This window comes from Hevea brasiliensis, chromosome 6 (genome assembly GCF_030052815.1).
Source record: "Hevea brasiliensis isolate MT/VB/25A 57/8 chromosome 6, ASM3005281v1, whole genome shotgun sequence".
In the NCBI taxonomy this organism is placed as follows: domain Eukaryota; kingdom Viridiplantae; phylum Streptophyta; class Magnoliopsida; order Malpighiales; family Euphorbiaceae; genus Hevea; species Hevea brasiliensis.
In genome coordinates, this window is record NC_079498.1 from 4,245,405 (window position 1) to 4,258,022 (window position 12,618).

Here is a 12,618-nt window from a genome sequence, read left to right on the forward strand (position 1 = left end):
TCCCATTTATTTTTGTGACATTTGAGTATGTGAAGGGTGAGCTGAGCTCCCCAATTGATTGTATATTGTGTTTACAGGTCGGGTGAGTCAAAAACTCCCCGTTAAAAGGTCCATTTTATGGCCGAACTCTGTCCGGTTGAATTCTTGAAATTGGGCCCAAATGGCCTTAGAGTTAGGTCGGGGAATAGTTAGGTTTACTACGGGCCTCGGGGGCTTTAGGCTGGTCCAGATCCTACTGCCCGTCCGGCCCATAAGTTGGGGCATGACATATATGATATAAACACGTATCATTAGCTTTAACTTTGCATTGCAAGCAAGTAATAGAAAATATTTATTAAAAAATATTTTTTATATATAAATTATTTTTTGCAAAACTAAAGTAACTTTTTTATTTTCCCTTCTTCTTTCTCAATCAATCACCAAGCTACTCAGCTCCATCAAACAACCATACTCAAGCTGGAAATTAATAGCTCATTGCTCCTCTAAAAGCAGACTACCAAACCCATGCAGGTAATTTAAATGCATTGTTGCCACTTACACTGGAGACCAAAATTTACAAAAGACGGGAGAAGGAAGCTTGTAAATTTGGGTAATTCCCGGAACAGAGAACACTAGAAAATCTCAAATCTTCATGGGGTAAAGAGAAAAGCAGGTTATGGTTGTGGCCGAGGCCAGAGACCAAGAAATAACAAAAGGCAAAAAGGAGATTGTATTTGTGGCCAAGGCCCTTTAACAAAATAAGGGGCTAAACAAATTCCTGCTTCAGTTGCTATTTGCCATTCTCTCTCCAATGAGTAGCAGCAACTAACAAGCCAATGACCACATCTACCTCTCAATTCATGGACATTGAAAAGCATAGTCTTGGATAAGAAGACAATCACCTCAGTTCACCTACTCAATTCTCATGGGCATTCATTTTCGGTGCAACTACATTGCCACAAGCTATCATCTCACAATGTGATGGTACATTTGATATCATAAACAGAGCTAGAAAAATCTGAAGCCGAACATTAGCAAGTTGCTTATAAACAAAACCAATGCCAATGTCATATACTAGCAATCAATAAACCACAATACCCAACTCTAATCAGCCGATCCATCTCGTATTACCAATGACATAAACTAGCAATCAAGAACAAGTGAAGCAAATAAACAAAACCAGAAAAATCGATCAAAACAAATAATAGAACACCCAAAACTCACTTGTTAACTTCCATCAAGTAATAGAATCCAACGATTGCAAATTCGATTTCAACAACAAAGCTCCTACTCGCTACAACCCTCCCATCATTTACAGAGCAACACAACAAGGGAGTGGGTAAGGGGAAAAAAAGCATTCAGTTACCAGTCAAAGATCCGCAACAACAGGCACATCTTCTGACTTGGACTTGGGTTGGGGCTTGGTTTCGGATCGTTCAGTTTAGGCTCCGGGAGCCACCTTGCCGCGATAAAGCTTGCCAAACACGTGAAGAGCGGTGACGAAACCGATGAAGCAGAGGCTCATCACGAGGACGATAGTGGGAGAGATCTTGAGGCCCGGAGCATCATCAGTATAGAATCGGAGCATGTTGCTGCTGCCACCTCCGAGTCCCCCGGCAGCACCGGATGCAGAACCGGAAGCAGAGGATCCAAGGCGGCGGCGACGTAAGCCAGCCGTAGCAGCAGCAGACCCGCGAGGAGCCACGACGCCGGGACGGGAGGTAGAGGAGGAAGCGGTTTGAGACTGGGAAGTTCCTCGCGCCATCGATCAAGCGTAGAAGAGACCGAAGCAAAGCAATCAGTGAAGTAAGACCACAAGAGATGGAGGAAGATAGACAAAATAGGGGAGCAAAAATGAAGGAAGGTTAGGGGTGTAAATATGATGAAATTGAAGGGTCTAGTGATAATGATAGCGGCCAATGTGGATAAGCAGCGTGGATCGGGATTTTTTATATTTGTTTTTAATGAATTTAAAGCTAAATTTGAGTAATATCTTTATTTTTAATTGAAAATAATTTAATCTTTTAATTTTTATTTTATGAATAATATTATCCATTCCTTAAAAAATTAATATTATTAGTCAAAATAAAAGAAAATTAAATTACTCTTTTAAACTCTTCATTGTCAATTTAAAATATTTAATAAACGCAATATTTAGTATAATTTTTGGAAATTTAATATAATTTTTGTGGTATAATAAAATTTCTATAGAAATTTTATGAAATTTTTAATGGAGTGTTTAAGTTACATGATAGTACAATGTTAGACTGACTTAAGGATTATGAGAAATTAATATAATATATAATTAAAATCAACTCTAAAAAAAATGAAAATACATAAATGTCATTACTAATAAAATGAAGGGCAAAATTTCTTCACAAAAATAAAAACAAAACTCACCAAACACAAGGTTTTGGAATATTTTTATAGCATTTATTTTTATTTTTATCTTTTAATTTAAATTTATAATTAAAAAATTTTTAAATATTAATTTTATTTCATAAAATTTTCTCTTAATTTATTATAATAAGTTTATAAGTTAAAAATTACTTTTTTATTTCTTTTTTCACATTTAAAAAATATCAGTCATTTCGACGATTATCTGAACCTATAATAAAAATATCAATCCTATTACAACAATTTGTGCCTTAAACATAGATATCAGCAATCTGCTCGTCGATGTTGGCCCGGTCACCCTCTAACTCCCCTATCTTCTTCCTTAGCTTGGCTTCCATAACTAAGTGCCTCTCCCTGGTAGCAACAAGATCACCTTCGAGAGTAAAAAACTTCTCCTTTAACTGTTGAAGATCGGTTTTAGAGTCCTAAGCCCTCTTCTTTGAAGTATCCATAGCTTCTGTTAGCAGTGTAAGATCAGTTTTTTAAGTACCAATGCGACCTCGCAGTGCTTGGTTTCTCTCTCTTAAAATTTGAGTGTAAGATAATTGCTCCAAGAGGAGGGACACTGATCGTAGAGCCAGATCGTCATCATGTTCACCCTCTAATTGAGCATAGTCCAGAGGGAGCATACATTTTTTAGTAAACCAGTTGGCAAGCCTCAAGTTGTCCATAACTGATTCGCTCACCAGCGCTTATCCACTATTTGCCTCGGCTATGGAGGAAGAGGAGGAGGAGGAGGAGGAATAGTCTCATTCTTCTTAGGTGTAGAACAAGGAGCCGAGGTGTCAGGACATCCCTCGCCCGAGTGAGGAGAGGAGAGCGATACGATAACCCTAGTTTTCTTAGCAGCAGGTGTAGTGACATCATCAGCAGGTGGGGTGCGACCAACCTTCTTCTTTTTTTCCTTATCAGATTTTAATGTTTTTGGCGCTGCTCGCCATATCTATAAGAATAAAATAATCTCAGTGAATAAAATAATCTCAGTAAATAAAAAAAAATATAAAAGAGCAAGTTCAAGTTTTTACCCTCTATCGGAAGGTTATTATAATAATCGGCTAAGGTCGACTCCTACAGCACATAAGTCGCTTTCCACCACTTATTTTCGGCTTCTATAATTTGGCTGATTACAATCTTGTTAAAGTGAATGATTGTTTTTAGCTCGTTTATCTCAGGAAAGAGCCTTAGTTTGTCAACCTTTTTATTGGCCAAACAATTCCAACTAGTCCTAATACCGCTCTAGCACTCATCTGCAGTGTCCTCAATAAAGAAGAATCGGTCTTTCCATTTCTTCAGAAAAGACAGAAGATTGGCAAAAAGCCCCATCCCTTTTTGGGCATGAAAATGCAAATACTCCTCAGTTTCACGAGTGTTCAATTAAAAAAAGTGGTAAACACTGGAGCGAATGCATGTATCCTTTTCTTCGGCATAGTGCTTAAAACGCTAATAGCAGCCTCTAAGCATTAGGGTGCATTTGTAGGATGGACAGTTGGTAATACTTTAAAACTTTGACATCAAAGATGACCAAAAGGTAGCCAAAGACCACATTTCAACTATTGTTTATACACGACCACTCTAACTGGCCAAATGAGGATAGTATCTGCTCGCCCCCTTTGCCTGGTAATGAAACTCAAAATCTATCCTTATCTATTCCATATGATTTCGTGAGATCTAATAGATCCCACCCACTTAAGGCAGAAACAGTCTCGCTCACCCCCGATGGCACACCTGACACGAAGGAATTAGCACTAACATTTCGAACAGGGATAGCACTAGGCTCAGTCGTATTGGTAGACACCAGATAAGATGTACCGGTAACTTTAACACCTCCCCTGACACCTTCAGCTCGATGACCTGAGTTAGAATTAAGCTCATGGGTGCTCGAATCTTTGCTAAAAATGATCGCTGGAGTCTGAGGAGTCACACTAGAACCACCCTCTCAACTCATTTTCAAATGAAAAATGTAGAAAACTTTAAAGAAATGACGTTTTACCTTTAAATTGGAGAAGCAGAGGATTCACTGGAATAAGAAATCAGAGAATAGTGAAGAGAAAGCAAAAGTGCAAATGAGGAAAGGAAATATGACTTTTATTGTAACACCCCTATTTGTATAGCCTGGTATATTTCACTATTCCGGTGACCGGTGTCGGTCCGGACAACTGAGGGGATTAGAACCATACTTAAGATAACTAGATAAGCCCTGAACACAAATAATTAATAATTGCTAATTAGTTAAGTATAAATAAGAAAAACAGAACATAAGAAGTTAAATGAGCTGAGAGTCACAGCGATGGGTGACCTTCTCGGGAAGGATTGCGAAGTCGATTTAAACTCAAATTTCGAACCGTAAAATATGACGCTGCGGTCCTTAGGACTATTACGAACACAGTGAAAAAGAGAAAATCATGAAAAAGAGTTGTTAAACCAGTCAAATAATTAGGTCAGGGAGCCAGAAGAAATATTGAATTATTTGTAAACCGGGTCTGGCGAGGGGCAATTTGGTCAATTGACCCCGAGAGCTGACTCTTGACCTAACTGTTAAATAAAATCAGAGAAAAGAAAATTTCGGAATCGGAAATTAAATTAAAGAACTAATGGAAAAATAAATAAAAAAAAAAGAGGAAAAAGGAAAAGTAAAAAGTGATGACATCATGCATGACCTCATGCATGATGCAATAAATATATAATTAATAAATTTAATTATTTTGATTTTATGGTCTTCCATAAGACTAAAAACATAAAAGAAAAAAAAAAACCATCTTCTTCCTTGCCGCCCCATATCCCTCTCTCAACTCTCCCTCACCAAATTACCATTAAAGCTCATCTTTGAGCTTGAGAAACTAAAAACTTCACCATAGAAAAATTACTCACCATAGTTAAAACTTGTTTTGGCAACTAGAAGAGGAGATTGAGCAAGAAAGAAAGAAGAAAAGAAAGAAGAAATTGGGTTATTGAACTTCAAAGTTGAGGTAAGCTATTTACTTTGGAATTTTGAATTTAATACATGTGTTTATGATTGAATGAACTTGGAAATAAGCTTAAAATGAAATGAAAACAAGTGTTAGGGGACAAAGTTGAATTTTGGCCAGCTAGGGTTTGATGGTGTATATATGTATTTTGATTGAATTAGTAGATTAGATAAGCTTGAATGAGTTAAGGAAGCATGTTTATAAGTGTTTAATTAGCTAAATGCAACAAATGGCATGAACTAGGGTTTTGGGCACCTGGGGTTTGGGAGGCAAAAATGTGAGAATTGGTTAAATGGTGTGTTTGACCTTGTTTGAGATAAAAAAATGGTCATTTGTGACCAATTGAGATGTGTTGAAAGCGTTAGAAGTGAGTTTAAATTCGGACTAAAAATGGCCATATTGCAGGCAGCAGGACCAAGATCCCTTTGAGGGACCAAAACTGAAAATTTACAAGTGTGAGGCCAATTGAGAATGAAAATAAACACAAAATGGAACATTTTTCATTTAGGAATCCTGCCCAAAAAGTGACCAAAACCTAGTGAACAAATTGACCAAATCCGGATTAGGCAATCTGACCTGTACAAAAATAACCAAATGAACTGTTCATTTGGCCATAACTTGGGCTAGGCAGGTCTAAATGACCTAAAATTTTACCAGTGGAAAGTTGAGATATATACCTAAAACTTTCATGAAGAACACAAACCCAAATTATGCCCTTAACCAAGTCATTTGACCACCCAAAATCGGTGACCTAAAACTACCAAAACTAGTTTGGTGCCCAGAAATCTGGGTTAAGTCCAATCCGACAGCCATGATTCAAATGGCTATAACTTGAGCTACAAAACTCCAAATAGAGTGATTCAAAAAGGAGAATAAAGTTAAGACAATAGAAAACATTTTCTATGAAGAAAGTTTTACCAAATTCTAACAGAAAAATGACTAATGGAATAGTACAACTTAAGACACCAAAACTGAAAATTTGTAAATCTGCCTAAAAAACTTAAATTTTGAGTAAACAACCAAAACCAACAAATTTAGTAACCAAAATGTGGTATGTGGGTGAAGTTGGAATTCCCATACCTATTAAGCCTTAGAAAGTTAATAAATTGACTTGAATAGTATCGTGAATAGTAACCCCGAAACACAAATTTTAAAGAATATCAAGTTTAGCACATTAGAACTAGGTAAAAGTGAATTTAAATTTATTTTTAGATTATGCTAAGTTATGATACTGAAACACTGTGAAACTGTGTATTTCAGTGGAAAAGAACACCGGGAAAGAACCTGAGGTGTCGAGTTAAGGCCAAAAGGCGACTCACATAAGGTTTGTGCACAACGTAGAATTTCTGTAAATTTTCTTCTGCATATTATTTTGAATAAATTGAAATATTGAATTGTGACATCATTGTGATAAAATATTTATTATGCTTTTGATGTAAATTGTTGAAAGTTATTTGTGTATATTTGAGATGGCATAAATGTTTAGTAAATTGTTAAGATAAGTTTTAAAACCACAGTGTCATGACCATATATTTGAACACCTCACTAGCATGACTAGTGAGGGTAATCAGTTTCGAATTTTGATTCCTTCTCTGGCTGAAGTGTTGAGGTGTGTGCCAGTAGAAGAAGAAAAAGAATGGGTTCCTATATATTTGAGCTAGCTAGCCTTGTGATGTGACTTCTCCTTAGCCTTTGGCTATTGAGATTATATTTATTTCGAATGGCATGATATAACTGTGGGTTTTATGAAATTGGTTTTGACACTTCGAAATGAAATTGTTTGGATTAAAATCTCATAATTTATATTTTGTATTTAACTCTCATTTTCAGTCCAATTTTTGAATAAATATGATTTGAATTCTGCATAAAGATTATTTTAGTATGTTATGCACCACTGAGTCCTCGTACTCAGCGATGGCTGTTATTACTGTCGCAGATATAGAGACTAAAAGAGCAGTAGAGTGAGCTGCTGAGGACAGAGGAGCTACCTACTTTGAAGTCTATCGGGTATATTTTATACTCTGACTGTAAAAATTTATTTTGATGTATGTAATGTATGTAAATATATGGACATGTAAAACTGGTCTTGAGCAGTTTGTATAAAATTTGTAATAAATTTTAGTTTGAATTTTTCCTAATGTAAATTTTTAGTATGATGTATATAAGTTGTTTTACATTTAATTACATATGAATGGAAGTATTTTATTTTAATTTGAATGAAAGTAATTAGTAATATTTTGGATGGTATTTGAATTGAAAATTATGGATTTGAATTTTTGAAAGTTGATAAATGATGTTGAAATTGATTGGGATGATTGTGAATTTGAAGAAGTTGTTGAGACAAATTATTGTAAGTGCTTTTTTTACAGGAATTTGAAGAACTGTTTTCTCAAAATACAGACGGCACTCTGCCGAAATTTTTATAAAATTTGCAGAAAAAAAAAAGGGCCAAAAATTTTAACTAGTTTTTAACTTTAATTAAATGTTTTAATATCTATTTAGAAATTCTCACCACTTATAAAAGTAAGAAAATTGTTTTAAAATTCCTTGTAGGGTACTTAATGAGTTATCGGTAGATGAAGTTCGGTAGTTCATTAGGTATTCTACGGGATCATGTTATGCCTTACAGAGGGGTAAGGTGTGACATGTTTTAGTGGTATCAGAGCAAAATTTTTGAAGTAGGTTTTACTTATGAATTTGTGTCTTTTCTTTGCTAAGTACAACTGTTCAATATCCTTATTTGTTACATACAGTGCATTACATCGTAAATATGAACTAACGGAGGGAATCTCCTTGTGTTATTTGTTCAGGAGATACCCTAACTTCAGACTGAAATAGAAGAAGGAGATCACTCTGTTGAGCAATCTGTTGAAGTTGAGACACAAGGGGAAGCCCTAGCTCTACAGAATGTTAATGGGTCAGTGGCACCAGCCCCACAAATGCCGCAGTTTCATGCACAGTTCGCACAGCAGATGGCGGCAATGTTTCAACAAATGGCTGGGGGTATGCCTGCTCAAGCTCCACTTTAGACACCTGTGGTACAACCACAGCCTCCAGTCAGACAGTATGACAAGCCGTTGAAGTATGGGGCTACATAATTTAAGGGTACAGTGGACCCTTTAGAGGTAGAGCAATGGCTTGAAAGGATGGATAGAGTGTTCAAGAAGCTGCACTGCCCAGATGAGTTGAAGTTTGAATACTCTGTGTCACTATTGCAAGGGGATGCATATAATTGGTGGAAGACCATCCCCCACAGCTTGGCTGAATCACCAGTACTGACCTGGGACAACTTCATCAAACAGTTCAGACAGAAATATGTCCTAGATGCATATGTGGATCAGAAACTGCAAGAATTTCTGAGTTTAAAGCAAGGGAGTATATCAGTGGCAGAGTGTGAGAGGGAGTTCTCCCACTTAAGCCACTATGCTGGGAGTCTCCTTTCTACCAGCAAGGAAAGGTGCAAGAGATTTGAGACTGGTTTGAAGCCCAGTTTGAGGATGTAAGTAGTGGGATTCAGACACAGCAACTTCTCTGAGCTCATCTCTTAAGCACTTGAGCTAGAAAGGATTGAATCAGAGGCGACACCTACAAAAGAAAAATCAGAGAAGATTAAGAAAATAGAGAAAGATAAAGGTGAAAAGTCAGTAAAGCCAAGTCCTAGTGGTACCTCTGGAAAGAAGAAGAAATTTGGGGGACCTAGCAGAGGTCGAGGTGGAAGGTTTGGAAGGGGTAGATTCTCTGGACAGACACCCCCTAGGTCTGGTCAGCAGTCGAGCAGGGGTTCATATCCTACTCGCCCCTGTGAGACTTGTGGCAAGATTCATGGGGGAGAATGCTATTGGGCTACAGGAGCCTGTTTTAACTATGGAGGTAAAGGTCATCTTACTAAAGACTGCACTAGTGCTCCTAGATATGGTCCAGCTCCTACTACTGTCGAAGGATCTATTCAGAGTCCTGCTCCTAGAGGTTCATAATCAGTTGGCAGAGGAAGAGGCAGAGGTAGAGGCACTGCTTCTGGCAGTCAGGGCACTGTTGGTCAATCAGCACAAGGAAGTGTTTCAGCCAGAGTCTACACTATGAGATAGCGGGAAGAAGCTGAAACTTCTGACATTGTGGCCAGTACATTCTCTATCTCTGATCAAGAAGTATTTGTGTTGTTTGATCCGGGTTCAACCCACTCATATGTTAATACTAGCATAGTCAGTTCACTTACTGTTCCATGTGTCCAAATGGGTTTTAAAGTGCTAGTAACTAGTCCGTTAGGATAAGAGGTTCGAGTCAACAGAATCTATAGAGACTATCCTTTGGTGATCCAAGGACATGTTTTTCTGTCAGATTTGATTGAAATGCCCTTCAGAGATTATGATATCATCTTGGGCATGGATTGGTTAGCCGGGCATGGATCACGCCATGATTGACTGTAGACTGAAGACAGTCACTTTTGGTCTCCCTCTGTACGGTGATGTGGTAATACATGGGGAGAGGCATTTACTGCCATCAAACATCATTTCAGCTGCACTAGCCAGAAGGATGATCAGAAAGGGGTGTGAAGCATACTTGGCACATGTGATAGACACCCAAGTGGGGAGTCCAGCACTGAGGGACATCCCTACGGTATGTGACTTTTCGGATGTGTTTCCTGATGAATTGCCAGGATTACCTCCAGAAAGAGAGGTGCAGTTTGAGATTTATATTATGCCTGGTGTGGACCCAATCTCCATAACACCATATAGAATGGCACCTGCAGAATTGAAAGAATTGAAAGTGCAATTTCAAGAGTTGCTTGACAAGGGCTTTATCCGCCTCAGTGTGTCACCTTGGGGAGCGCCAGTGTTGTTTGTTAAGAAGAAAGATGGCACTCTCCGCTTATGTATTGACTATCGGCAGTTGAATAAGGTGACAATGAAGAATAGATATCCATTGCCCCGCATTGATGACTTGTTTGATCAGTTGAGAGGTGCAGCTGTGTTCTCCAAAATTAACCTGAGATCAAGTTATTATCAGCTGAAAGTACAAGAGCAGAGTATTCCTAAAACTGCCTTTAGAACGCACTATGGCCATTATGAGTTCTTGGTCATGCCATTTGGGTTAACTAATGCTCCGGCTGTTTTCATGGATCTGATGAACACTATCTTCAGACCATACCTCAACCAGTTTGTTGTGGTATTCATTGATGATATATTGGTCTATTCGAGAAGTGCAGAAAAGCATGATAGACATCTATGGATTATACTGCAGACTTTGAGGGAGAAACAGTTATACGCTAAATTGTCGACGTGTGAGTTTTGGCTAAAAGAAATATCCTTCTTGGGGCATGTAGTATCAGTAGAGGGCATCAAAGTAGATCCAAGTAAGATAGAAGCTATCCTTAATTAGAGGCCACCCAGAAATATAACGGAGATTCGCAGTTTTCTGAGTTTAGCTGGATACTACCATCGATTTGTGAAGGGATTCTCCATGTTGGCATCTCCATTGACCAAGTTACTTCGAAAAGATGTGAAATTTCAGTGGACGGATAAATGCCAATAGAGTTTTGATGAATTGAAGAAATATTTGACTGAAGCTCCAGTCCTGACTTTACCTACTCCGGGTAAAGAATACACAGTTTATAGTGATGCTTCTCACAATGGGTTAGGCTGTGTATTGATGCAAGATCGAAATGTCATTGCCTATGCATCATGCCAGCTGAAACCGCATGAGAGGAATTATCCAACACATGATTTGGAGCTTGCAGCTATAGTGTTCGCTCTTAAGATCTGGAGACACTATTTGTATGGGGAGAAGTGCTATATCTATACAGATCATAAGAGTTTGAAGTATTTAGGCACTCAGAAAGAGTTGAATTTGAGACAGAGGAGATGGTTAGAGTTGATAAAAGACTATGATTGTCTGATAGATTATCAGCCAGGGAAAGCTAATGTGCTGGCTGACGCCTTAAGTCGCAAAACTATGGTAAGTCTACGGGTTACTCCTTTGTCTATGGTACATGAATTGAGATCATTACATACCAGCTTAGAGATTATTGATGAGGGGCAGATAACAGTTGCATGGCATGTACAGCCAGTGTTGATTGATCAGATCAGAATGACTGCTTAGAATAATGAAAGGCATCAGAAGCCGTTGGAAGAAGTCAGATAGGGCAAGAAACCAGAATTCTCAATAAGAGATGACGGTCTACTGCTACACCAGGGCAGAATGTGTGTTCCTAATGACATTGATTTGAGGCAGATCATTTTGAAGGAAGCACATGAGTCTCCTTTTACCATGCACCCTGGTGGCACAAAAATGTATAGAGGGCTAAAGGAGCATTACTGGTGGATGGGTATGAAAAAAGATGTGGCAGAGTTTATTTCTAAATGCCTAACTTGTCAGCAAGTGAAGGCAGAGCATCAAGTACCCGCTGGGTTGTTACATCCACTACCAGTACCGGAATGGAAATGGGAGAGAATAACTGTGGATTTTATGATGGGACTTCCGAGGACATAGAAGAGTCATGATGCAATATGGGTTATTGTCGATAGACTGACCAAATCTGCTCATTTTCTGTCAGTCCGGATGGACTATAGTGTAGAAAGATTGGCCAAATTGTACATTGATGAGATAGTAAGATTGCATGGAGTGCCAGTATCCATTGTATCTGACAGAGATCCTAGGTTCACTTCTAGATTCTGGGGTAGTCTTCAGAGAGCCCTAGGAACTAGATTGAACTTCAGCACGGCATTCCACTCACAGACTGATGGCCAATCTGAAAGAGTAATTTAGATATTGGAGGACATGCTACGGGCTTGTGTGATTGAATTTGAGGGCAGTTGGGACATACACTTGCCTTTGATTGAGTTTGCTTACAACAATAGCTATCAATCAAGCATTGGAATGCCTCCATATGAAGCTTTGTTTGGTAGAAAATGCAGAACTCCCTTATGTTTGGATGAAGTAGGTGAAAGGAAAATGATTGGGCCAGAAATTATTCAGCAAACTGAAGAGAAAATCAGATTAATCAGAGATCGACTTAAGGCTGCATCAAATTGTCAGAAGTCCTACATTGATTTAAAGAGAAGAGATATTGAGTATGCAGTGAGTGAGAAAGTATTCCTCAAGGTTTTTCCTTGGAAGAGAATTATGAGATTCGGCAGAAAGGGGAAATTGAGTCCTCGTTTCATTGGGCCATATGAGGTTCTAGAAAAAGTGGGTCCTTTGGCATATCGATTGGCACTACCTCCAGAGTTGGAGAAGATACATAATGTCTTTCATGTGTCTATGTTGAGGAGGTATCGAT

General features: G+C 38.2%; 1 protein-coding gene across 1 annotated transcript; it reads right to left on the reverse strand.

Moving 5' to 3' along the window:
* Positions 1-1,181: 1,181 nt before the first annotated feature.
* LOC110665358 (protein transport protein Sec61 subunit beta) lies at positions 1,182-1,876 on the reverse strand. The gene has a single exon (XM_021825419.2). The coding sequence runs from the start codon at positions 1,742-1,744 to the stop codon at positions 1,421-1,423; it is 324 nt and encodes a 107-aa protein (XP_021681111.2). The 5' UTR covers positions 1,745-1,876; the 3' UTR covers positions 1,182-1,420.
* Between the last annotated feature and the right edge of the window lie 10,742 nt (positions 1,877-12,618).